This window comes from Spermophilus citellus, assembly GCF_964194105.1.
Source record: "Spermophilus citellus genome assembly, chromosome: 9".
In the NCBI taxonomy this organism is placed as follows: Eukaryota; Metazoa; Chordata; class Mammalia; order Rodentia; family Sciuridae; genus Spermophilus; species Spermophilus citellus.
This window is the reverse complement of record NC_138191.1, coordinates 96,561,347-96,588,870: the sequence shown is the minus strand read 5'-3', so window position 1 is coordinate 96,588,870 and position 27,524 is coordinate 96,561,347. Positions and strand designations below refer to the sequence as shown.

The 27,524-nt window shown below is 50.3% G+C and overlaps 1 protein-coding gene across 5 annotated transcripts in view; it reads right to left on the bottom strand.

Annotated features, from left to right (window-relative positions):
* SSBP3 (single stranded DNA binding protein 3) overlaps positions 1–27,117 on the bottom strand; it is a 156,293-nt gene extending 129,176 nt beyond the window's left edge. The window contains exons 1-4 of one of the 5 annotated variants that reach the window (XM_081306745.1): positions 26,689–27,117; positions 25,636–25,708; positions 25,352–25,413; positions 22,775–22,859 (exon numbers count right to left, since the gene is read on the bottom strand). In XM_081306745.1, coding sequence (XP_081162871.1) covers positions 22,775–22,859; positions 25,352–25,413; positions 25,636–25,708; positions 26,689–26,744 — 276 coding nt within the window. In that variant the 5' untranslated portion in view covers positions 26,745–27,117. Of the gene's footprint in view, positions 1–11,351; positions 11,473–22,774; positions 22,860–25,351; positions 25,414–25,635; positions 25,709–26,688 lie in introns of those variants that run through there. The other 4 variants (XM_081306747.1, XM_081306746.1, XM_081306748.1 and 1 more) reach the window with 4 other exon arrangements.
* Between the last annotated feature and the right edge of the window lie 407 nt (positions 27,118–27,524).

The following is a 27,524-nucleotide window of genomic DNA, read 5'->3' as shown; positions in this document are numbered from 1 at the left end:
TGAATTCCCACACGAGGTAGCCTCCAGGCCTTGCCTGACAGGCCCTCAAGGTTACTCCATAAACCAGAGCAGGAGTGCTCCAACCTGCCACCCCCCAACAGAGAAGGTGTCCTACAGTCTTCACAGGCTCAACCCCGAGAAGTGGGCCTGAGTGCCGCTGTCTGCTTTTAACAGATGGGAATACAAGGCTTGGAAAAGTATCAGTGTCACTCAGGAGAGAATCGGGGACTCTAGCACCAAGGCTGCTGACACTCAATGTCCCCACTTTCCAAAATCAGAAAAGGGGATCAGATTTGCTGGAGCATTTCCAGCAGTGGTCACCTGCAAGACATTTTTTTCAAAGCCAACTGTCTAAAAGTTAATGGCATGGTCCCTGTGGCTGGGGACAAAATTCCTACAGACAGCAACATACACAAAATTGAAAAGCAATACATCAAAAACAGCTTAGGTAGAGTAGTGGCTTTCTATGTGCTAGGAAGGTGGCAAAGAAAAGAAAAGTGGCTTCTGTGATAGCATTTTAGACACTGATGCCAAAAATGCATATGAAGTCCCAGAATAAAAACTTTTATGTAAATTGAGGGTGGAATGTAATATTTCCAGAATTACATGTTATCCTCTGTAACATATGATTTTGAACATGTACAGTTAAATTAATAAGTCAGATATGGTAAGCGGGGGAAAATGCTCTAGCAACAAGGAAGCCACACCAACTGACCACAGTTCTGCAGGCCTCAGCCCAGTGCAGAACCCCTACAGGGCTGGGGCTCGCAGCCTCACACCACGCGCCTGGTCACAGAATCCCTGCAGACCTCTGCCCATCAGGCAGGTTAGACACTAAGCCCCTGAGTTCCCACTTTCATCATGAAGAACTGAGTCAAACCCTGCTCTCCCATATTCTCAGCAACTTAAGTTCATGACAGATTTCCCCCAACTTTCAGTTTTTCTCCTCTGATTTTTTTTCTTACCGCGCCCCCAGTGATTGCTGACCCTTGCTTAGAGGATTAAGATAATATCTTACAACCAGTATGAGCTGGGCTCTGCTAAGAGTTTAGCACGGCTATATTTCCAGGTGTTGCATAAAGATGAGGAAACCAAAAAGGCCCCAGCACCACTCAGGAAAAGAGGCTTTATAGAGACCCCATGGCCCTAAACCAAGGAAGGGGTACAAGACCATGTCCCCCACCTCAGCTGCAACCTTGGAGCAGAAACCCCCAATAATAGTGTTCCCCCTGTAGGGGCTACCAACAGCCAAGCACCTAATATCAAAACCGACCAACGCCTTTGGAGGCCAGGTCCATTTAAGTCCAGGCTCTGACCAGAAGGCCTGGACCTAGGAGCCACTTGTGTCCCACCTTCCGTCTCACTGGGAGCCTTGGCTGAGTTAAGTTTCGCTTGTGAGTGGCCAGCGGGGCACAAAGGAAGGAACTGCTGGGGGAGGGGAGGCCACAGAGCTGGAGGGCTGGGACAAAGGGGACGAGAGACAAAGGGACAGGAAGAGAGAGCCCGCTTTCTCTTCTGAGGAAGGAATTCCTCGTCCAGTCTAATATTTCACTTGCACATCCCTGGGCAAGAAATGCACCACCACACACGTGAAGAGGTGGTTCCAGGTGTCTCTACACCCCTCCCCCCGGGGCTGGACACTGGCTCTCCTAGACCCCTCCTGCCTGTCCGGGACTCTCCTCACCCGCTGGTTCAAAGTCAGCCTGGCTGCCTTTGATGGCTGCCTCCAGCCCCGATCTGCCACCCTGAAAAGAAACAAAGAATTATTTATTTGAAGAAAAGAAAGCCCCTCAAAGTGTCAGCCAGTGACAGACAGGACACTTGCCACACAAGGGTGAAGTGCAGGTTTTCTAGTCTGGGGGTGTTCAGGGTCGCCAGCAACACACTCGGCCGTTCTCTAAAATCCTGGCTGCTGAGCCCTTTGTTTTGTTTTTCTTAAGGCCACTGCCTTCCTCGCTGGAGGCTGTGACGACTGATGTCTAGGAAGGAGAGAGTGCCGGGTTCCTGCCCAGCTCACAAAATCTAAAACGTGGGTGAGGTAAGCCAAGACACCTCCGGCCCGCAGCCCGTCCATCTGGGGCAGGGTACCCATGGCTGTTAATGCGTTGTACCGTGGACTGGGGCTGACTTTGATTTTAGTAAGGGAGAGATATGTTCCTATTACATTTTACACTCACAAAGCAAAACTCAGTATCAGTTCCAAGCCCATGCCAAGGAAGGGGCAGTTTAAGGGGTAAGGCTGACTGTCACCATGAGCAGGAGAAAGCCAAGAGCCACCAGGGCCTCCTCCACAGACCACAGCCCTCTCTCCTGCCACCCACCCTCTCCTTGCTCAATAAAACCCTGCTTTTTCTGGACACCGCTTCACTCAGCCCCATATCTGAGCCCCTACAACCTGCCAGGCACAGCACGGGGCAGAGTGGTCCTGCGAAAGCACAGGTCCTAACGCACCAAGTCCTTCCCACCCACCCAAGAAAATAAAGCACAGGACTTTCACTGAGCACCCTCTTGTGTCAAACACTGGGGCTCACCTGTGCCGGGCTGGGAAGGGGCCCTGCTGGTCCCAGCCAGCAGTGGAAGCTTGAGGAAGGAGGGGGTAAAAGTGCCAGTAAACCCCCAGGGAAGGGGGTCTCGGGAAAAAGAGAGGAAAATGGAAGGTGGCCAATCGAACCAAGCACCTGCTCCAGCCCCTCCCTCCCAGGCTGGGCCTGGTTCTAGGCAGCCCAGCTGGTGGTAGCCTCAGCTCCCACTTCAGGTCACTGCGGTTCCTCCCTCAGGGCAGCAGTTCCAGAGGGGGCAGGCTAAGTCACATGACACCTCCTCCTCCCCTCCCCCTCCCCAGGGCTCCTCCTCACCCCTAGGCCCAAATGCCTAGGCCTTGATTATACCCTGCAACCACCACCAGCCAGCCAAATAATTAGACCTAGGATCAGGCCATAGTTGGCTCTGGATCCGAACAGTCTCTCAACCCGCGCAGCGACAGCTTCTGTCCTCATGAAAAGAATGCAGTGGCAACACATGCTCCACATTAAAAACACTTTCAAAGAGAAAGCAGGAGGGGAAGGAGCCATCTGCATATCTCAAGTCTGTGGGGCAGCTCTAGATGGGAGCACCAGCTTCCTGAGAAGCCACAGCCCTCAGGGGCCAGCCTGTGACCCCGGCCATCACCCCACTGGGAGGGATATTCCAGGACAAACTCGCTGACTCACCGGAAAGGGTGGCGCTGTGGCCAGCACCTGTGCCTCAGAGGTGGCCCCATGGGCCTGGCTGCAGTGCCCAATCCCCAACCACTGCGGGGTGGGATGATTGTGTTTTTGGTAAAGCCTAGAAAAATTAACTGAAGTCTGCAAAAATGAGGGCCACCGAAAGCTTCCTTTGGGACAGTATACCTATTGTCCTTTTCATTTAGGCTTTTGTGAATCTGAGTTTCCAATAACCAATTTTTTTAACATCTCGCTGTAATGAAAGCCTTACCAGGTCATGTCTGTTCCACAAGCATCTCCAGCCTGGGCTCTTCGAGGCTGGGTCATCACTTTCTCCAAACTCCCACCCTCTCTCTCAGCCCCACCTGTACGTGCCACACAACCCTGAACGCAGCTGGTCCAGTCTACACTCCGACCTGTACCTGGTCTGGCCCTCCAGAGGTTTAGCTCTGCAGCCCACACCTTCACTGCGACCAGAGGCATCACCGCCACTTTCACGAAAAGGAAGTAAACTCAGCAACTAGCCCAAAATCACAGAGCTGGCCCTCAGTGGAGCCAGGGGGCCAGGAGAGGCTGAGAGAAGGGTCACCTTGCAGGCTCCTCCCAGGCGTGGGCAGCGGTCACATGGGAGGGCAAGGAAGCATTCCTGTGCCTTCCTGGGGACAGCCAATCTGAACCTGCACGATATATTTAAAGACGTGCTGCTAGAATTTTAAAAAAACACAAACCCCTGATAAAGAGGAAGAACGGTCTGTAAGTTTTGTGAGGGCGAAGGATTTGCCAGTGTCCTCCACGTCTGTAGCCACACGGTACAGGCATCAAATATTTGAAGACAGACAGACTAGACAGGCTAGATGAATATCTGAGAAAAAAACAAATATCTGTGATGCACCCACAGGTGCATTTTTGGATACAATGTCTCCCTGAGCTGATACCACTGGGACAGTCTTAACAGAAAGTGGGTGTTTAAAGGAACTAAGCATTTCAGGCACTTGGAAAAGCCCGAATGGCCAGCCTAGAAATAAAGAAGCTCCTCCATCAGGGTGTGGTTGGACCCTCCCTAAGAACAGATAAGAGCCACTCACAATTAGAAGCAACGGCTACACACAAAGACCCAGGACCCAAGCCCTGAGCCACCCCCTGGAATCTTGTTTTATCCGTGGCTAAGCAAACAGGAGTCTTCTCAGATAATGCAAAGGTCAACTGTACATTTGTAAGGTCTGATAAAATCGCCAACAACCCTGAATTACAGGGGCCAAATAATAAAATATTTCTACACAGATATGCAGGAGAGCTAGATGAATCAGAACTGGGCTATTTTCCATCAACCTAGGTGAGCACCCCACCAAAGGACAGGGTCTCAGTGATGGTGTTCTGGACTCCAGACCATATAAGTTCTGCCCACCTACTCCCCAGCCCCCTCTACAAAAAGCAAAAAAAAAAAAAAAAAAAAAAAAAAACTAGGCAGGGGAATGATCACAGGGCTTCCACCCTGAGAGGCCTTAGAAGTTGGCAAGGGCTGGTGAACTGAAGACTGAGCCTTTTCCTACACATCTCTGAGAACACTTCACATCTGAAGCTGCATCAATATGTCAAAGACCCACTTCAGAAAAAAAAGGCAAACACCAAGGCCAGGGCTCAAAATGAGCAGCCAAACTCAGACTTACTCTGAGGGCAGCAAGACCTTAGGGAGCTGTTCAAAGACACACAACTGCACACTCATGGGCCCTGGGAGGAGGGCAGCCTCCAGACACCTCTGACCACTCTTTCAGTCAATAAATGTGAGCCGGGTACCCATCAAATGTCAGGCCCTGAGTTTCCAGAACCCACCAAGAGACCCACCAGGGGTACTGGCCCAGGAGCTCGAAGATGATGATAAGAAGGTTCTTAAAATTAAGTGATGTCTAAATTGAGACACAAAAACTTAATAGAGACCCTCCAGGGAAGAAAGGGTAAGGGAAACTGCTCCAAGAGAATGGCCTATACAAAGGCCCTGAGGCACAGAGCTTTGCTACCTAAGAGTTCACACTGCACCCCAACCACTAAAATACATTTTTTATTTTATTTTTATTTCCACAAACATGTCAAAAGTCCCTCAATTTGTTTTCCCCCAACATACAAGTGCATCGTGTCATCTCTCCCTGTTGACCACCTTTCTGTTTCTGCAGTGGTCTTCCCAGAGCAGGAGCTCTGGCCTCCTTGCAAGGCCTCCTGTTTAGGACACACCCTCGCTCCTCATTGGACACTGGTCACCCCAGTTGCCTTTACGTGTCTCCAGAGCAGGCTGGGCAGGGATAAGGGAAGACATGTTTCCTAATCAAAAGAAAAGGACAAACTACAGGCCAGGAAGGAAACAGGAAGTCATCCTGAGTGAACAAATCCTCAGTTGTCCCTATATGAGATGAGCATAGGCCCAGCAACCAGCCAGGGGCACTCCCTGGACGGGACACAGCAGCTGGCACTTTGGTAAAGAAAAACTGCTTGGGGACAGGAGCACAGTGAAACACTGCCCTGGCCCTTCTGGAAGGACACAGCATGTGCTGGGGACATGCAAACACTTCCAACCTGAAAGTACTGGCTCCTTGGCTGTCTCCATCCCATGCTACTCTCCACCAAAAACAGACTTCAGGAAGAAAATGAATCAAGTTTTACAAGCTTCCCTATTTACCCAGGGCTACAAATCTATCAGTGGGGAAGCTTTTAAAACAAACTCTCTCCTACCGCTGTCACTTCCTTTCTTCTATTTACCACCCCCACCCCCTCCCCACAACACACACACACACACACACACACACACACACACACACGTACGCACACATGCAACTTCTTATGGGTTTCTTTAACCTTGGCTATGGATCCTGGGTCTGAAAGAGGAATCCCGAATTCAGCACACAAACCAATCCACCCCTTCCTTGTAAACACTCCCATCATTTCTAAATATACCTTAGAATAGCTCCCTAAGTGGGGGTACCTTCCAAGATTACTGGTTACCTTTCAGGCTCTGATTCTTTATTCTGGGTTATTGGGGGGGGGGGATGCTAGGGATTGAACACTGGTGCACTCTACACTAAGCTACATCCCCAACCCTTTTTACTTCTCATTTTGAGACAGGGTCTCACTTAGCTGTCCGTGCTGGCCTTAAACTTGCGGTCCTCCTGCCTCAGCCTCCCAGGTTGCTGGGATTACAGACATAATTGCACTGTGCTCAGTTCACTCTGGAAATATTTCCTAGGCATCTTCTAAGGTTCTTCACATCATTATCTCAAAACAGCACTGCAAGTTGGGCACAGTCACCATTTTACAGATGAGGGTACTGAGGCTCAGAAGTTATGCAACTAGCACAGATTATACCATGAACAGAGGCCCTGGTGGGGATGAGAACCCAGGATGCTCCCTTTCAAAAGCCTCTGTTGTTTGTGCCTTGGCTTCCCAGAATCCCATCTCTATCAGACACAAAAAGCAAAGGAAAATGACTCATTCTGGATCAGCAACAGCTGTTAAGTATGAAATACTGAAAGCTAAAGGCCATTTTAACTGGTGTTTCAAAAAGCATCATGAAGACAGGGTCATGAGAAAACCATCCAGAAAGAAAGTCCAGCCTGTGCTTCCGCCCCATAGGCATGGTGTGACATGGCTCCAGAGGCACCTGCATTCGTTCAGTGTGTTTCCCAAGGCAGAGAGGCTGCCCAGGGGGCAATCAGAGGCCTGGCATTCATTCCTCTCCATCCTTAGCTTCCCATGAAACTTGGGGTGAGGAGAAGTGAGGACTGCAGGCAGAGTGGCACTTGCCTGTAATCTCATTTACTCAGGAAGCTGAGGCAGGAGGATGGCCAGCCTGGAAAACTTAGTAAGACTCTGTCTCAAAATGAATGATAAAACGGGGCCAGGGAAGTAGCTCAGTGGTAGAGTTCCTCCTGGATTCAACCCTCAGGACCCACTCCCACACCAAAAAAAGAAAAGAGAGAGAAAAAAGGGAGAGAAGCAGGGGTGGGGGAGTGAGGCTCGGTGCAGTCCTACCCAGCCTCTTCTAAGGCTTGAGGTCCTTCAGATGAAGTAACCCTTGTGCATAGCACCCCGCAGCTTCTCCAGCTGGTCACTTCATGGCTCTCAGGAGCTGAGAAGGAGGGAAAGGGGCACATGATGACTCCCCTGGATAATGAGGGGGTCTGGGCTGTGCTGGAGTCTGAGAACTCAGGTCTTCTCATCCCCAGTTTCAAGGCTGCTTTCATCCCACATTTTAGAGCTTCAAGGAAGGCTCAGGTATAGCCTCCCCAGCACCAATGAGAAGAAGGACATGCTCTACTTGCAAATGGACCACATTTATCCTCAATTTCCTGATTAGCTTCCTATGCCTCTAAATCCATAGACTGGCCCCACTTCTCATCTCATCTTCCTCCCAAGCAAGAAACCTCCCTCCTACCTTTTCCTCTCCTCGCCCAGCCCCCGACCTCCACCCCTGAGCACCTCATTGCCCCCAGTCCTCAACTCTCCTCAGCCAGAAAGCAAAACTTCCGTTCTACAAAGAACTTTCCATGAAGAAAAGATTACTCCACAAAATTAGAACTTTCCCTCCATCTGTCCTCTCACTGGGACACTCAGTGTAGGAAAACAGACTGTAGAGACTCAGGTGTCATTTCCACCCGCGTCTCTGCCATGCCCTCACTGGACAGTCTGGTACTGCTATGGTCTCAGGGTGTTGGTAAGAGAACCCCCTGTAGGGGCAACCGGGCACGAGACCTTACAGGAGAGCTCCGTGACTCCACTGCTCCAAGCTGAAATCCAACCTCTCACTGGCAGCGAGAGCCACGCTGCCCAACGCCAGCTGCCCAACGCCAGGCCTCCCTGAAGAGGACGCCCACTCGACTAACTCCAGCGCGGCCTCCACTCAAGTCCCTCCAACTCTACGGAAGGCCTTCTCCTAGCATCTTCCTTCAAAAAAATGCAATTTACACATCGAGTGTCTTTACTTTCCAAACCATTCAGAATTAGGGAAAGGGGGGAAAACCACGTCTGTTTCCATTTGAAACTGTCAAAATTAGCATTCAGTAATTAAAAATCACACCCTTTCTCTTAATAACCTAACCAGCATGATACAATCAGGTTGTGCCAACTCTTTAATCTAATTGACTAATTACAGATTTTAATTTAGTCAGTTACTGAACAACTGTTGACAATTTGTTTTCATTAGGGACAGAACAGAATAAATATTTAGGCTTCCAGTCACAAAGGCTCCGGTGATGGGCTCCCCACCATGACCCCAACTTCAGAGCAGCAAGCTCTGGCTCCTCCAATCCTAAGACACAGGTACCCACCCCGCCCTCGGGCCTCTTCCGCGCTCCCACACGCCCCATCAAACCTTCCTGCCATCCCCTCCTAAGACAAAACCTTGAGTGCAAGCAGCAGCCTCCACTCCCAAAGAATAGGCAATTCCCAAATTCACACACGTCACTCAAGAAGTGGCAAACACTTAAACGTTGTGAAGAAAAATAAATTCAATGCTACATGTCACTGGCTTTTAAACAACAAAATAAGTTAACAGTCAAAATAGGTTTATCTATATTCATCTCACTGGGAAGCAAACTGTCACTGACATCTTTTTTTTTTTTTTTAAAGACACACAATTTACAGGTTTCCATAATGAACGATCCCATTCTTTTCAAAGTACAATTTCCCCCCAAGGTTCCATCTCCCAAAGGCATCCAAAAGTTTGTCTCCAGCAGTGCTGCTCAAGGTTGGGAGTGGGTCTGGGGCTCAAAATCCCAGCTCCCTTATTTAATGATTTCTAATCATGGTTAATAATCATGAGCTCCTGACTTCATGCCTCTGAGCCTCAGTCTTCTCATCCAAGAATTGGGATCCTAACAGCCCCTGCCTCGTATTATATTACAAGGACCGAGTCTTATTTCCTGAGCACAGTGCCTGGCCCAACAAACGCCAGTCACTATAGTTTCAGAAATGACTCTTGTATCCCTCCCTGTCCCTGTGCTACAAATTAGGAAACTGGGCCCAGAAAGAAGACAATGATTTGTCAAAGGGCTGTAGATTCCTGGATTTGTTATCTAGTGATCCCTGTATCCCAGCAGATGCCAACTCAGAACAGCAGGGAACAAGGGACTTTTACCTTTGCAATTCTATAGGGAGCAGGAGACCCTGCAGCATCCTCTGCAGATAAGAGCACATCATGGTCTCTTGGGCTGACCTCTCCTCCCAAGGCAGTGTTTTCCCTAACAGCAAAGCCCTGTTTGCACTGCCTAGAGAGCAGTGGAGGCTGACCTGCCCAGGGAGCAGTGGTGACCTTGACCAAGGGGCTCAGGTGTCCCCACCAGAGACAACTCTGTCTTCTGACTTCCTGGCTCTGGTGGAACATGAGGGATTTCATTCCCCAGAGGCCAACACTGGCCATGCCAAATAAAGCTATACACCACCACCAACATGGCCAAGTAGCTAGGGGAAGCACACCTACAAGCCAAGGTCCCCAAACTAAGGATTCTAATGGTGCCTCTGGAAAACTTTACTGTAGATACTTGAGGGATCATTGATATTTTTAAGTTCAGCAAGAATCAGGTCTATCTCAATGGAAATGAAGCCAAAATTCCCAATGTTTTCTATTCACTAAAATTCTACCAAATGGTGAGCTCACACTGGTTCCCCTGAGGAACTAAGAATCTCTAATCAGCAACTACATCATTCTTATTTTTCATTTTTCTTCATTAAAATTAATGGTGACTCGATGCATACAACCTCTTCATAAATAAAATATTTTTGAGCACAGAGTCCACAGAGGGTGGTACCAATCAAAGGAGGCCGTGAGTGAAGAGATGGGAATCCTTTCTGTAAGTTACACAGGCCCAAAGCAAGACGCTTTCTTCCCAGATGAAGTCATTATAAAACGAATCCATCCCCTGATCTGCAGAGAAGTGGAGAAGTCGAGAAGCCCAGCACCGTAAGGAACCTTCTGGCCCCCAGACAGGGCTTCAGCCTGCCCTCTTGCTCAGGACCTGCTCCCATCCCAGGCTGGCATTTGGCTACCGCTTAATAAGATGGCTATCTTAAAGGCAGCGTGTAGTGAAGGGCACACTAGGAAAACACAAACCTGGGTCAGGTCTACCTTCTACATTACTGAATTTCTTCAAGTACCTCCATTTCCTCGTCTACCAAAAATAGAAATAAAAACAAAACTTAATCCATAGGGCTATTTAGTATGACACGTGATAAAACCTAAAACACTTAGAACAATGCCTGAGGTGGGTACGGTGGCTCACGCCTATTATCCCAGCTACTCAGAAGGCTGAGGCAGGAGGATCACAAATCAAGGCCAGCCTGGACAACCTAGCAAGACCCTGTGTCAAAACAAAAGATCTAGGGATGTAGCTCATACTAGGCAGAGCACTTGCCTAGTATGCACAAGGCTCTAGGTTCAGTCCCCAGTACCCCCCACACACACACACAATCTAGAATACAGTAAGCACTCAGTAATTGCTCACTATTATTACTACTTCTTCCTTCATAAAATGGAAAGAATGTGCAATCCCCCATCCCCTCCAGAAGGGAGAGACGTGGATAAGAACACTTTTGTAAGAACCTGGGTCCACAGTATACGTTCAATAAACATTAGTTTCCTTCATTAAACAAGAGATTAATTACTATTGAACCATAATGCTGTCGTTTAGAAATTTATCCCTCAACAAGAAACCACCATCCTGACTCCCCACTCTCACGCCACCAGCTCACGCCACCCCACGGAAGGTGGCCACTCCTGAGTCGTGGGGACTGGAGGCGAGCATTCTCGTTTCCACCTGGTCTCCCCCTCCAGGTTCCCTTTGATGAAAATGCTGCTAGCAAAATAATGCCAAAGAAAGTATGTGGCGACAGTCAACTAGATTTAAGTTCATTTTCTGTAGCTTGGGGTCAGAATCGACTGAAGCACTCTGGTGATCAAGTTTTCTGCAATTCCCTATTCCACGCATTAGCTCGCTGACAGAAATTCACTGCGGTATTTAAAGTGGCAGCCATCACAACTAACTCAAATTGTATTGGCTTCCCCGATGCTGAAATGCTCTGCTGAAACCATCAATTGGCCAATTCGGAGATAACGTGGTGGCTGAAATTCCCTGTCATGCTGTAAAATCCCCTTTTGAAGCGGCTCACCGGCTCGAAGATCCGCAGCGAAACCTGCGCCCAGAGCTGCGGGCCAGAACTGCCTGTGTAACCCAAGTGGGCTGGCGGAGCGGGATCTGGCGGGCGGGCGGCCGGCCGGCGCTGCCAAGAGGAAGGGCCTCCAGAGAGAGGATAACATTTTCTACTGGAAGCTTTCTAAAAGACAGCGAGAAAAGACCGGCAGTGCGCACACGCCCCACACCAGGCCTGCCCACTGGGCCGGCTGCCCCTCTGCACAGGCCGGGTGGCCAAAGCCACAGGCAGTGCTCAGCCTCTCCCAAAGAAAGCTGCAAAATTCCTGAAAGACAGCACAGACACAGGCAAGGCACAGATGCCAACCTCTTAGGTGAGGTTTTTCTCCAGCTGGTGGCTGCCACAGGATCAAGAGCCCTGAGACCACAGGCAAGCCATGTCACCACCCGGCTCTATCTGAAACTGAGAGGCTCCTTCTTGAAATACATTCCGATTTGATGGTCGGTTCAAACTCAATACAGCCTTCTCAAAAGGTGACTGAGACTTGCAAAGCACACTCCCAAACTCTCGGCTGACTCCCAACAACCCAGAAACACAAGGAAGGCCTGGGTTCACATCACTGCATTGCACAGAAGATCAAACCCAGGCTTGCTCAGAGAGGCCAAATGACTTTCCAAGGTCACCTGAAAGAATCCAGAACTGAACCCTGGTCATCTGGCCCAAATCCTGTGTACTGTCTATCCATGACACCGCATTAAGTCTGCAGCACTCAACAGCACAGAGCCCAGCAGGCACCCAAGAAATACTATCCACCAACCTACAACCATTCCCATCCAGTCTGCAAGGATGCAGCCAACATCCCAGCATGGGGAGGCTGCCACCCTACAGCCTCTGCTCCTGAGCAGCCTTCTATGACTGGGAGAGGAGGAGCAAAGGAAAGCCTGTGACAGCCACCCCAGGGAGCAGCGCGCCTCTTAAGGTCAGGGGACTGTGAAACACAAGTGAAATGTCAGCACTTCACCCAAACACACAAAGAACAGGGACACAAAGCCTGCCCCAGGAACCATGCACACAGCTGTCATCAGGAGGGGACAGGGAATTGGGGAGGTTGGGCCAGTTTCACTCAGAGAGGATGCCCCACAACTTATTTTGAGGATTCTCGCTGTAGCCACAGCCTGAGCCTTGTTCAGACAATACCCAGCACAGGGTGGAGATGGGGAGTCAATCACAGGCAAGAGGGATGTCCCTTGCCCCACAACCCACAGGCAGCTAGCAAGACAACTTGCATCCTTCTGGGGTCTTGCCTAGTGCCCTCTCTGCCCTCTCCTCCCACTCTGGCTTTGCAGTGTGACCCAGATGTGATGCTACCCCTCCAAGTGGGAACTACAACTTGCTCAGCATTCAACGAGCATGTTAAGCATATGGCAGCAAACCACTAGGACGAAGGTCCCGCATGCCCACCAGCACCACCCAGGAAATGATTCCCCCAACAACTCTCCAAGTGGCAATCATTTCCTTCTTTTTTCTTTTTTTTTTTAATATTTTTTTTTTAGTTGTAGATGGACACAATACCTTTATTTTATTTATTTTTATGTAGTGCAGGGGATCGAACCCAGTGCCTCACACATGTTAGGCAGGCGCTCTACCACTGAGCCACAACCCCAACCCCATCATTTCCTTCTTACTACAGACGTGCAAACTGAGTTTTAGCAATTGCTTTTTCACTTGACCAAGCCATCCAATCTACAGAACCAAAATTGGTTGAATCTCTCTGGGCCAGTGGCTTTCAAACTTTGACTGAGACCCATAGTGAGAAAAATTTTACATGGCAAACCCAGAGCACGCATACAATTACTTGCACTCATATATCGCCGAAAACAAACATTTTTGGAAACAATACTTATGTTTATTCTGTGCAATACAGTTTTTTTTTATTTTTTTGTAATTGCCAGTCATGACCCACTAGGTTAATTTCATGATGCACTAATGGGTCACAAATCACAAGTTTGCAAAACAATGCTTTGCCATTTACCACTTGTCCATCTTCATTAAAACATGTCTTTAACACGCTTGACGCCTGGGCAGGGATCAAATCCTTCTCACTTCTCAGGGCGCAGAGTCTTACTCATTGACCTCAGGGATTATTCATGACTTTGCAATAGGCCCCAGGAATAGGGGGTGCAGAGAGGATAAAGATGAAGCTTCTGCCCTCAAGAAGCTTTGGGTCCAGAAGGGGAAAGGGAAGATACCCAACCTTGATTCAAATAACTCTCCCTCTAGGAAGCAAGTAACAAGAGCAAGAGAGTTATGGAGTTCCTATGGGGAGAAAAAGGAAGATATCTCCTTAGCAGGCCAGGGAGAGGCAGCCTCCTTCCGGGCTGGCATCTGCTCAAGGACCAGTTGGCAGGGGAGCAAAAATGACCCTCTCAGGTGGTACAGTACCAAAGGTACCCAGTGGGAAGGACCAGAAGCAGCTGAGCAAAGAGCCCGAGTCTGATCTCTAGAACAAGAGAAATGGCTTGAAGGGGGGAAATGGGAACTGATGGAACACACACAAGCCTGACACAGGCCAGGGGCATCCATGCACCATCACATTTCATCCTCACAAGAAGTGGGCTGGTGTGAAGGCTGCATATATGACATCTCTACCTCCATTGCTTGGGGCTGCCTGAAACCCAGGCACCCAGATAGCTAATCAACAGGGAGGCAAGCTAGCAGTGGGTCATGCTTCACTGGTGCACACTCTCACATGGAGATCCTTCCACTACTGCCCACCTTGTGTCAGTTACTATGACACTGGCCATCAGAAAGCACGACTTCCAAACTCCTGGGTTCAATTCCCAGTACTTCTGGGAGAACAAAAAACTGACAGCACACATTTATATAGCACTTACACTAGCTGGACACCACTAGATACATACTCGTGTGTGTGTGTGTGTGTGTACACACAAGCTCATTTAATTCTCATGACAACCCTACCTGTGAGAAAAATAAGCAAATTTTATTAACCCCCCTTTCCATCTGAGGACACTAAGGCACAGAGGTTAAGTAAGGTGTCCATGGTCACTAGAAAGTGCAGCAAGGCGGAGAGTCCTGAACACTGACTGGGGTTGCAGGTTTGAGTCCTTTTGGTTACCTCAGGCAGGGCATCGTCCCTCTGGGCCTCAGTTTACCTACCTGTAGGATGACTAGGAAACCACCAGTTCCACCACCTGCACCCCTACTATTTGTATCTACATTGAAAACATCCAGCACCACACAGAGGTGGGACTGCTAGCCTCTCCCCTCATCCTATCCCTACATGCTGGTCTCCCAGAAGATGATCTTCCACACAACTATCTGTAAGCACTTTTCACATCCTAAGCTGTATCTGGCTCTTAAATAGACAGTGATCAGAACAGGTGATGGGTAACCTGATCGGGCAGAATCCTGGACTCCTGGGTCTGAGGGCCCACTACCCACGGCCTCATGCTCACCCCCAGGAAACCCCAGAGAAAGAGGCTGATGCCAGAACCAGTTTCCCAGGGGCCTGTAAGGGTCAATGATGCCCTTCACCAGCTCATCTTCTTAAGGCTCCATTTTGGGACTCCCTCACACAAGCAAAATAATCAGGTGAGGCCTGAGTACCTGCCACGGCAAGGTACACAAAGAAGGTGACACAGAACCCCTAATCTAAGGACCTTTGATCTGCTCATCCTCATTAACATTTACATGGCACCTCATAGCCCAACCGACTCTCCCAGGGCAGATCCCTGCCATTCTCCTGGCATCCCCACAGAAGGCAGCACAAGGTCACCCCTGTGCATACGTACAGTGGAGAGATGGATCTTCAGTGGTAAAGGCCCCACCGCCAACAAGGGCTAGGAGGCTGAAATTCAAATCCAGATCCCTGCTGACACCAAGGCACAGCCCTCACAGTTTGCTGTCCAGCCACGCAGCCACACACGCAAGCATGGCACAGGACCACTCTGTCCAACACAGATAAGGGGCAAAGACATCCCGGGGGAGCATTTATCAGTGCCAGCCTGTGGCAGGACCACCAGCTCTGCCCCTTGTGAGGGTGCAGGGTGAGGCAAGACTGCCAGGACAGAAGGAGGACACCCCACGATGCACCAGGGAAGCCCAGCACAGGACAACATCACTGGCAAAGTCAAGTGTCCTTCCCCTAGGTTCAACCTGGTTTCCCAGAAAAAAATATGCTTTTAAAAGAGTTTTCCAGGAAAACATTAGGGCTGTAAAGAGCAAAGGACAAACTTACCAAGCACCAGCCCCCAGAGACAGCGATTTACAGGTGTTCTATTACCTAACCCTCACAACAGCCATGCAACGGAATCAGCATTCCCCTTCTATAAATGGAGAAAAAGGATCCAAAGTCTACCCAGCCAGGAAATGGCAAGAATAATGATGAAATCAGGAGCAAGTCAGAGCCCAAACCCTTCAAAATTCAGAGGATTCAAGGCACAGGAAAAGAAAAAAATAGCATCAAGAGACACATTCCTAAAACTCATCTCACAAGGCCACAGAAAAGCCCACTACTCTAGTGAATCAAAAACAAACAATGGTGATTATCTATTTGCTGTAAGCTCCCAGCAATGTGTATTAAAGAAGTTTATGTGAATCGCCTAATGCACTTGTGCCGTGGTCAGAATTATTACCAAGCTAAAAAAGATTAATTTTTCTAAACACTCTAAACCCTCAGACACTATTATGAAGGATACCACTAGTGTAACATTTCTGTTATCTTGGCTGACAGGCCTCAAGCACACACCCCTGCCCCAGCACTTCTCCCCCGCTTAAGACTTACACACATACATATACATATACACACACACACATACATACTCTCTCTCTCTCTCTCTCTCTCTCTCTCTCTCTCTCTCTCTCTCTCAGAATCAGGAGGGACCAGCGATGGGGCCCAGACACCTTGGCCTGAGGTCCCCACTGGAGAGTCCACCTCCCTTACAAAACAGAGCTGACCAAAGGGACAGGGAGAGCTGGGTGTCTCCCAGCTCCCTCCAAGTGCTGGCTGGCACAGAGCTAACTCTCAGTCCAAGTTTGCAAATGCTTAGCTAACAAAGATGGCATTATGCAAAAGGCTGGTGCACACTGCTGGTCTGGGAGTTCAAATGAAGTGACCACTGCCAAAAACTTTGTTTGGGTCCCCATGGCTCCCCCCGCCCCACCTCCCTCCTTGAAATAAAGGGCAAGGATTTGCAATTTGGGGTCTTGCTGCCACTTGAAACCCATTAAGGTGGCTGCACTGCCTGGATTCTGGCAAAATGCAATTCTAGTTCTTCATTTAATGTTTAATTAGCTACCGATGGAGGAGTCTGGCAGCCTCTGGGGTTAAGAGGAATTGCAGAAAAGAGGGTGGTAGCCCAAACAGGGGACTCAATACAAGTCTAAGCTTCAAGGAGAATGGGGGGAGGGAAAAAAAAGTGTTATGTTTTGTTTTTTTAATCTGCCACACAAGGGTGCCAAGGGTCATAGCCAAAGGCAAGTGCTGAACTTGCCAGGACCTTGGGGCAGATAGCTAGCATGGCTTATCGCGGGGGACCACACTCCCCCAAGCGGCTTGGAGCCCAGTGGCTCTCCTATTCCTGCTTCCACTGCCACCCTCTGGTCCCCCTCCTCCCAAAGGGCTCTCACAGGCGCAGACACTCCCTGCCTGGCAGGAACCTCAGCTCAGCACATCCAAGGAGAGCCCTCTCAAATATCACTTTGCTATTTCAAACCCACCAAGGACGCTGGACCCCTGCCACAGAGCCACAAATACCTCAGCTCCCGCCCACGCCCATGACTCTTGGGCACTTTCCTATGTTAACCAATCCTCCTGGAGACAAAGTCTCACAGCTGGGGGTGGAGAGAGGGATCAGCAGAGTCCTGCTGGGGGAAAGCATGGGGCTAAAAGAGCAAGTCAGAAGAAAGGGCCCTCAGGCCTTCAGAGCAGGGAAACTGAGGCAAGCAGGGAAAATTCAGAGGCCACAAGACCCATGGGCATTATACTCCCCAAATCTTCACTGAGGATCACAGGAGGGCCTGGGGTTTGGAGCAGTCATCCGTGAACCCACTGAAATCATGCACAAAGTCTCCTTTATGAGTACACATGCATTTTCTGAAAAGAAGGTCCATAGCTTTATCACATTTTCCCTGCCAAAAGTGAACAGCCACTGCACCAAAACTCCCTCCCCAGAGGTCAGGTAACACCTCTGCCAGCGACTGCAGTTTGCCTCACAGGGGCTTCGTTTAATTCTGTTAAATTCATGTCTTCAGTGAACACATGGGGACACCAAGCAGGTACCAGGCACCTTCTGGGCCCAAAGCAAACACCCTCCCTATGCTCTGCAGGGATTCACTGTAATTGAGTGTTGTCAAACAGTGAAAGGTGGAAAGTAAAAGATGGGCATGATGGTGCGGGCATGTAATCCCAGTGTTCTGCGAGACTGAGACCTGAGGATCCCAAGTTCAAGGCCCTGTTCTCAAAAACAACAATAACAAAAAGGACAGGAAACTTTTAGTCTCAGCTCTGCTACTTCCTTAACTCCCCATCTGCTCTTGGACCAGCCACAGAAACTCCAGGCCTCAGTTTCTTCATCTGTAAAGTGGAGATGAAACTTAATAATAAAATCCAACCAACAGGGCAACTGGGAGGCCGTAACCACCATCAAGTGTGTCACAGTGGGTCATGAAAAGTACAGCAGACAGAGCCTGTCAGTGCTCTCCAGCGCCTTCAGCTCACAGACCACGACCCGGCTAACCTACGCCAATCATCTTTTGCCTCCCAAAGGAAAACACAAAACTAGGTACCACAAGGAGGAGAAGAATTGCTGGAAGTGGGAGAAGGCACCAAAAAGACACTAACCCCACAGACCTACCCTGGAGGAGGGCCAAGTGGAGAAGGCGGCCAGGACAGCCCTGGGCCCACAGTAAGACACTCCTGCAGCTTCTTCAGAAGCACAGGGCAATCCAGTGTGGAAGACAGCCCCAGAGGGAACCCCCTCTGGGACCCCAAGGGCTCTCCTCAACAGGATGGGAAGTGTTACTCCAGCCTGAGGGGAGCTGCAGAGAAACCATACCAGGGGCTGGTGACCCTCCTCCTGCAGCCACAGGTACTCGCTTCATTTCAGACAAGCCAATTCTCAGAAAAGTCCACTTTGGATCCTGAGTCCCCAGAGCTCCACATAATTTTGTGGTCAACATCAAGACTCTTGGGCTTAAAAAGAATGAATCAAGAGAAGCAAGTGACCAGGTGTGAGAGAGAAAATAGTGACTAAAAAACTCACAAAGTTGCTAGGCGCAGTGGCGCCCGTAATCCCAGTGGCTTGGGAGGCTGAGACACGAGAATCGCAAGTTCAAAGCCAGCCTCAGCAACTGTGAGGCGCTAAGCAACTCAGTGAGACCCTGTTTCTAAATAAAATACAAAATAGGGCTGGGATGTGGCTCTGTGGTTAAGGCCCCCTGAGTTCAATCCCCAGTACCAAAAAAAAACAAACACAAATTTAAGGATAGTTTGAATTCCCTCCCTAGTCCCTGGTTCGTTCCAGGCCTGGCAGTCGGGGGGGGGGGGGGCTCTGAGATCAACAATCCCTGACCCAAATTTCAGGAAGGAAGACAACTTGCCCAGATCATGGTATCATTTCTATATAAGAGCCAGGACCAGGACCCCCCCTCCTCCCTACACTTGTAAGCACCCACTACCCACCAGAGACAGGGTCTGGTATCTAGCTGCACAGACTCCCTACCCTGTGAAAATCCTGACAGAAAACCCAAGGCCAGTTAACACTCTTATTCACACTCCCCTTGATTTCCAGACTTAAGACAACTAGTTAACCAACATTAAGATCATCTTGTTCAAGACTGCCCACAAAATTTAAGCCACTGAAAGAACATCTTCCAATATTCTATTGGCTGCTCCAGGTCAGGTTACTCCCTGACCCAAATTATTTTACCCTTACTTAACTCCTTCACTCCATCAACACATGAGCCTACTATGTGGAAGGTATTATGGAACTACAAAGATGAATAGCTCATATTCTCTGCCATGGAAAAAATTAATAAGCTGGAGCCAGAAAGACCAACCCAAAGGAGAAGTTGGCCAGAATAGTGAGAACAAACGACCCCTGCTGGGAGGCCTGAAGGGCAGGGCCGGGCAGTACCCCAGAGTCTAACTCTGTCCCTAGGATTCACCTCTCTGTGCCTCAGTTAAATATACAAAATGGAGCAGGGAACAAATTTTCTCTCCCAGAGTCTCCAGCCAGGTGAAATGAGGGACTGAACCTGCAGCAGAGAGCACCTAGTCCAGCACGTGGACAGCTGCCAACAGAGGCTTGGTAGAGGTGGCTTTGACCAACACCGAGATGGAGTGGTTTGCATGTGCAGAAAACTATCATAAAAGTCCTCCAAGAAGAACTTAGAAGATGGATAGGATTTGAGTGGACAGAGAGAAATGCATTCCAGGTAAGAAGAAGGGAATCCAGAAGCTATCACAATAATTTTAGCAGAAGGAACAATGGCTAACTAGATGACAGGAATGGAAACAGAGACTACATGAAGATTTGAGAAAGACAAAGAGAAACAGAGGATTCCTTTCCTTCTTCTTTTTTTTTTTTTTTTTTTTTTTGGGCACTGGGGATTGAATGCAGGGGCACTTATCACTGAACTATATCCCCAACCCTTTCTATTTTTTTATAGGACCTTGAACTTGGGATCCTCCTGCCTCAGCCTCCAGAGCTGCTGGGATTACAAGTGTGTGCCTCGGCACCCAGCTCCTTTTCTTAAATATTTCTTTCTTTTTTGTGTGGTGCTAGAGATTGAACCAGGGCTCCACACACGCTGGGAAAGTGCTCTATCTCTGAGATACATCCCCAGCTCAAGTATTTATTTCTTCATTTTCCAGTTGCATCTCTGTTGCTGTCCTCCCAACTCCATGCCACCCCTTCATTCCTTCAAAATCTCCATTCGGGCTGGGGATGTGGCTCAAGCGGTAGCGCGCTCGCCTGGCATGCGTGCGGCCCGGGTTCGATCCTCAGCACCACATACCAACAAAGATGTTGTGTCCGCCGAGAACTAAAAATAAATATTAAAAATTCTCTCTCTCTCTCTCTCTCTCTCTCTCTCTCTCTCTCTCTCTCTCTCTCCTCTCTCACTCTCTCTTTAAAAAAAAAAAAAAAATCTCCATTCATCACTCACTGATTTCCTGATCAGACTCTTGGGTCGTAGGACACCAGGGGATCCCAATCTAGGAAAAAACGTTTTGCTCCTCAAAGTTATGAACCATGGACCTCAATCAATGTGACTTCATCTCTTAGTCGCATCATCTCAATGTCAGCGCCAACCTCAGCAGTCTCACACAACGCTTTTGCCACTCTACTCAACAAGTTACTGGCAGCACACCCACGGTCAAGTTTTCCCAGCCACCACGTTGCTTCAAGGGGGCAGACCATGACAAATTGTCAAAGAGAGTCTCACATTATTTACTAGAGCACCAAACTTGGTTGAAAAATCAAACTTCTCTAAAAAGTACCCTATAAAAGAGAGCATAGAACTCTTATACCAAGAGACTGGCTTGAAATGGGTCCTCCCATTCATCCACCCACTCCAAAATGAAGCCATCTGCAAAGCAGTCAAAGATAAGCAACACAGGGTGGCTGTCCACAGATTAAATAAATAAATAAATAAAAGCCAGGCACAGTGGCGCACACCTGTAACCTCAGCCACCCGGGAGGCTGAGACAGAAGGAAGCCCTCAGTGAATTAGTGAGACCCTATCTCAAAACAAAAACATAAATAAGGACTGGGGATGTACCTCAGTGGTAAAATGCCCCTAGGTTAAATACCCAGAAGCCCCCCTGCCTAAAACAAAAGCACTGGGGATATAAGCTCAGTAAGAGAATGCTTGCCTAGCAAGCACAGACTCTGGGTTCCATCCCAAGTACCTCGAAAAAACAACAAAAAAGAGCAAGATTTTCTTTACCAGGTTGAAAAGTCAAACTCACCAATTATTTTTATATGGCTACTCTACCTCTTATCCTCCCCTAAGCTCCAGTTCAAGAAACCCTATGATCATCACCATGGGATTTTTTTCCCAGAAGAACCACATCACAAGTGAAACAGTCACCTCTCTTTTTTACTACTGAAAGTTTACCAGGCCAGAAGTACCACCACGCACTTGTTTCTCTTTCTCAACCCTGAAGAGGGCACAAGAACCGGTCAATTTCCTCAGCATTCCACTCCATAGGCATTAACTTTTCAGTCATAACAAAATTCCATCACATTGAAGATGCTAAAAACCAGGAAGCCTCCAGCTCAGTCCCTAACTCCTACTACAGGAGAAATTTCCACCATGACAATATTTATGACATTGGGATTTGACCACCTGTGAAACTCATCCAGATGGGATCTGTTCTCTTATGCCAATTTCAAACTGCATGCAGGGGATACAGATGGTCTGGACAAGCAGATGGGACCTGACGACCTTCAAGAAACCAGCTTCCATGCTCAGAGCACAGGGACCATTCCTTCCCATCTCATACCAAAGTGCAAGATCCAACAGATCCCCTACTATGTGCACACACTTGCACACAAACATTCAACCATGTACATCCGGTGAGAAGTAAGAACTGAAAGGAGGTCAAGGAAGACCTTCAGACACTTCTTTTTCTGTTTTCTGACAGATCCTAACTTATTTCATGAGATCGCAAAACATGACGCCAACCCTACCCAGATCTGAAGTCTTTTTTTGAAGGAGATTACCATGGGAGATGGACAAAAGGCAGACATCTCTCATATAATAAGTTCACAAATCTAAAGAAACTCATCTAAGGGTAAAATGTGAATGTTAGGGTAGAAGGTACCACAACCTGATCAAATTAACTAGCTCAAAGAACATTTTGGACACAGGATTATGGACTAGTTGAGTGCCCCAGACTACACATCATCTTAGTATATAGAACCCGAGCCTCACCCACCACACATACACCTGCACCCTCCAAAATTTGAAAGATCACTCTCTGGAAAAGAGTACCCATTCAACCACCCTTTCCATTCCAAGTTTCATATTTGCTTTTTAATTTTTGGTTGTGCTGATTTTTCTCTTAGGCCAACATCAAACCTGCTCAGTTTCCTCCTGTCCATTCTTCACACAAACCTCACACGGTCTGAGCCCTGCTAAGCCCTGCACAACATCGTTCAATTCTCCAGATAGGTATCTACATTCTTTTGCATAATTACAACATAATGAAATACCACTCACCAAGTTAGAACACTGCGGGAGGGGGGTACGAGGGGAGGGCAGCAGGGAGGTGGGTGGGCAGGAGAAGGAAAAGAAAGGCAAGGAGAAAATAAAGACCACTGCCAATTGGCTGTATATTTGCTTTTGGTACTGAAGAAGTTAGAGCTATCCAACCCTGTAATTATTGCCAGGATTAAAGATTTGTTACTCACATAATCATGAAAGGCTTTTGCTTCACTCGAATGTTCACAAGTGTCTCTCCTTTCAGGAGCTGCACAGTAAAGGTCCCAAAATACGCTGCAAGTCGAAAAATAAAATAAGATCAGGTTACTAATTGTTACTTCTGTATACAACAGAAAGTGCACAATGCTCAATGCTAACAGCTCCAGGTCTCCTCCAGGCTCTATTCCACCTTCCCACTTTCGCTGGGCAAACTCAAGCCTAGAAAACAGAACAGACCCGAGCTCTCTGGCAAGACAGACATTTGTAATAAGAATAATAGTTCCCACCTACCACGCGCCTACTATGAACGGCACGCCTCATGCTGACGATACTGCCCATGGCTACCATGTACTATAAACGAAGTGATCCTCTCCCCACTGGAGCCACTAAAGCTTGGAGGATTAGCCCGACCCACCCATGGGTATATCACAAGGTAGGAATCTGGGGAATCCATGCCTGTCCCATCTGTGTCCCTTTTACCACCCCAAAACAAAATGGCCACATACTATAAAAAGGCTAAATTGTCAAAACATACAACTATGATTCACAAGCATAACAATCTGCAATTATGTCAACTTAGGGAACCTCACAGGTTCTTACCCCAGAGCCCACACCCCTACTTCTCCCACCCACCAAACAACACATGTCAGACCAAGGGGAGGCTGTGGACAGCCAAGCATCTCCATGAAACTCAGGGCCCTCTTCAGAGAGCGTCCATTCAGTAAGGACTGTGGAGGGGAGAGCAGACCCAGAACGGCCACCCCAGCCTTGTGATTCTATATGATCCCTCCAACACTTGGTATGAACTGTGAACACACACAAGTCCTCTGCAAACCAGGAGAGTGCTATATGAACACAGAGTAGTCACTGGTATTAACAAAGGGCCTTAGAAACATTCTAGACCAGGAGCCAAGGCCTGGGACAGAACCAGCTTGAAGGGTACAGTGGACAACAGAATCAAGGTCTGACTCACAGTTCAGTGCTCCTGCGCCCCTCAGAGCCAGCTCCAGTCATCAGACAAGCATCTCACTTAAGGTGTGTGAATACATGCAGCCTGCCCCCATCAGACCAGCTCCACTGCTTCCTTTGGCTCCAGAAAGCCGTGGTCTTTTGCTCAGTGTTAAATCGCAGGAGGCGACTTTTAACAAACCAGACCACAGCCACTCAGAGCTACCACAACCTGAGCCCAGCACAACAGACTCCACATTCCTGCGGCTGAGACAAGGATGGAGAAGCTTCAGGGATTCTGGATATAACAGAAAACGGGTGACTTCTACGGCTACAGGGCAGCGGTGACGGTTACAGAAAGCTCTTTCCAGCCTTCTGGAACTGCACCTTGGATTAAACTCCTCCAAACATAAAAGGTCTTCAAGACTCCAAATTTCCAGACCCTTTAAGTTAACTTTCACTCAAAAGCTTAAGTTTCTACAAGATCCAGGCAGCCAGACCCACCAACCCCATCCACACACTCCCCTCCAAAAACAACTGCAGCCAACCTATCACCCGCTCCTACAGGTGGAATCCTTACGCCACATCAGACGCCTTCAACACCGGCAGTTGGGAGGTTGGCAGAAGTAATTAAAAACTCATTTTCTCTGCACAAGTTAGAACAGACACTTCATCCTCCCACTGTTCAAAGAGACTTGAAACAGTAACCCGAGCTGGCGGTCAGGTAAATGTGCTAAGATCCCAACCAGGAGACATTCCGTTTTCCTGAACTCTACCAAAATATCAAAAGCCACTCTGCTTTCTTTTCCTTTTCAAAAGGATGTCAAAGACTCCACCAATCAGTCCCACAAAACACACAGGTCACACACACATGACAACTTGCTACTTTTGACCCTTAAGCCTCCCTCCTGCCTGCCACGAATCCCATGCTGAGACCAGACTGCTGTGGTCTCAGAGCAGTAAGACCCACAAGCCTGAAGAGAGGGTCACAGATAAGGAGAGAGCACCAGGTCACCTCTAGGCAGTTAAAGTTCTTGGTAAAATAAAGCTTTGTGGGTTCAGGGATGCTGGGGGTGGGGGATGGCACAGAGGACAGGAAGGGCCAGTCAGTCTGAATCAGTATCATTACAGGAAGTGGCAACTCTTTCTTGCTTTTTCTCAGAGTGTGTGGAAAAGACCAGGAGATGTCCCTCTTATGGTTTGGAGCTTACAGAAAAAGAAAGGACAGACCAGTTGTAGAACAGACCTGGTGTCCCCACCACTCAGCCCTGCCCCCACTCCTCTCTAATTAAAGCAGCATGCAGGACTGACAAAAACCCTTCAAGGATTTTTCAAGCCCCTGCCTAGTGCCCCAGAGTGGGATGGAAAAGCAAGAAGTTTCTACCCTAGTCCATAAAATTAGTTGGCTTTCTAGAGGAGGGGAAACACCAGGAAAAAACTTTTAGGCAGCAGCCTCTTCAGCCCTTTCCTCTTTGGCCAGACCTGGTCCAGGCACCCAGAAGTGCCCTGCTCTGTGTAAAGTAAAGGTGGAGGGCCTGTTTCAAGCCTCTGGTCTTTGTTTGCTTGGACCCAGGGCTCAGAACAAAACACACACACTCAAAACTATCACACAAACTTACCACCACCAGGAGTGCAAAAACCCAGGTGGTTCTCCCAGCGTGATGTTTTTTTCCCATCGAATCTGGAAAAGAGGAAGCAGAGGCAGCTTAGAGAAGCAGAGAGGAGGGCAGGCAGGGGGGCTTCCCAGAGCCAAAAGGCTGTGAAGACCCACCAACAATAAATGCCAAAAGGTGATAAAAATTCAAAATGGTGGCCACAGTGGCTGCTCCTGAAAACAAAGGCTCTAAGAATAGTGGGGAGGAGGGGGTGTCAAGAAACTGGATGCTGGGGGAGTCCCACTCACCTCTGATAAGAAGGTCTGTGCAGATTTCTGTGCTCCTACGTGCAGTAAATATTCGTAGACGTATAAAGCTAACCTGGAAGAGGACAAAGTGAGAGGAATGGGTCAAAACACACCGGGTACTCTCCGGACCTTGCCAGTAGGCTCTAAGTCCCGACTGTGCTGTCCCCATGTGGCCCCCACCAAAGGTGAGCAGCTAACACCCCAGGCAGGGCCGCCAGGCTAACAGTTAGGGGGAGGGTACCAGGGACCGGCTGCCTCAAACCACAGGGGCTGGAGAGCGGCCCCCAAACTTGAACTTCCAAGTGGTGTCGGGGCCAAACCCTTCTAAGTCTCAAAACTCGCAGGGCACCCGACCCAACCTCCTTTTCCCTATTCACTCCTGTTAGCACCCTCACCCCAGTTTTGGGGTCCGAGCGAACTCAGCCCTACCTAGTTCGGGTGCTCGGCGCGCTCTGGAGAGGGCAGCAAAGGGCCGCCCTCATCACCTCCCTGCAAACAACTGTCCCCCCAAGCCTGGGGCCAAACCGGCGCCGCTGTCCCTGCCCAGTCCGCGCCCCGGAGGGCGCGGAGCCGGCGGCAAGGCCGCGGGCTGGGAAGGGAAAGCGCTCCCGGCCGAACAAAGCCCCCGGCACGCACTCCTCACGCCGCGGGCGGACAAAAGGAGTCTTCGGGGCTGCAGAAGCCACGCGCCCCCTGCCCGATCCGGGTGGGCTAAGTGCAGCCTCCGCGACAAGCGCCTGGGCTGGGGCAAGCGCGCCGACTCGCTGCGGGATCTCGCCCACCCCTCACCGCGGGCGCCCCGACGGCCGCGAGGCCACCAAGTACCCCTGGCCAGCGGCTAGCCCCGCCGCCCCTTCCCGGGTGCCCCAACCTCCGCCGGCTCCCAACAATGGGCTCTCCCTCGCTGCGACCAGGGGAAGGGGCCGGGCAGGCAAGCCGAGCCCCGCGGCCGGAGGACTAGCAGCCCCCAGACCCCCGCCCGCCCACCTGCCTCCCACCACCCGCCCGCCCGCAGCGTGGGGGCGCGCGGCCGCCACTCGCAAGGGGGCTTACTTTTCCCGAGCCTGCCCGTCCGAGGGCACCGCCGAGCCTTTGCCTTTGGCAAACATGGTTTGCAGAGAAGAGGGCGCCGAGCCCCGCCGCCGCCGCCGCTACCGTCCGGTTCTGCCGAGCTGCCCTGCTCCTGGCCCCCTCCCGGCGCTCGCTCGCTCGCGCTCCGCTCGCCGCGCTCCCTCCCTCCCCCCCGGCGCTGGCCCCGCGCTCTTTCCAGCTGTCAAAGCGTCAGCCCCGGCCGCGGCCCCATCGCCCTGGAACTCCTCCCGCGCCGGCTCGGCCTGCGCTGTGCCGCCGCGGCCCGGCTGCCCGCCGCTCGCTCGCTCGCTCGCCCAACCGCCCGCGCCTCCGCCTGCGCCGCCCTCTGCGCCTCCGGCACCGCTGCCGCCGCCGCCGCCGCCGCTGGTCTACTTGGAGCTCAACCGAACGTGGCTGCCCGGGCAGGGAGCGCGGCGGGCGGCAACGCCCCGCGACGGACGGCCGCCTCGGCCAATCGGCGCGCGGGGGTGGGCCCGGGCGGCCGGCAGGGACGCCCTGTCAGCGCCGGCCGCGGCAGTCCCGCTGCGCCGCCTCCACGAGCTGCGGCCGCTCCTGCGCCCGGCCGGGGGTGTACGGGGGCGAGCCTCGGCGCTGTGGACCAGCGGGGGCTGTGCGGGCCGGGCGGGGGCGCTGGGGCTCCCGGCGCTGGGAGTCTGGCCAGCTCTCCCCCCGCACACCCCGGGGGCAGGGGGCGCTGCGACGGTGTCCTAGGGGAGGGGGCGCGGACCCCAACGGAGCGCGCTCGCCCCTCCTGCACGGCCCTCCGCTTATCGGCCTTGCCACCCCGCCGCGGCCGG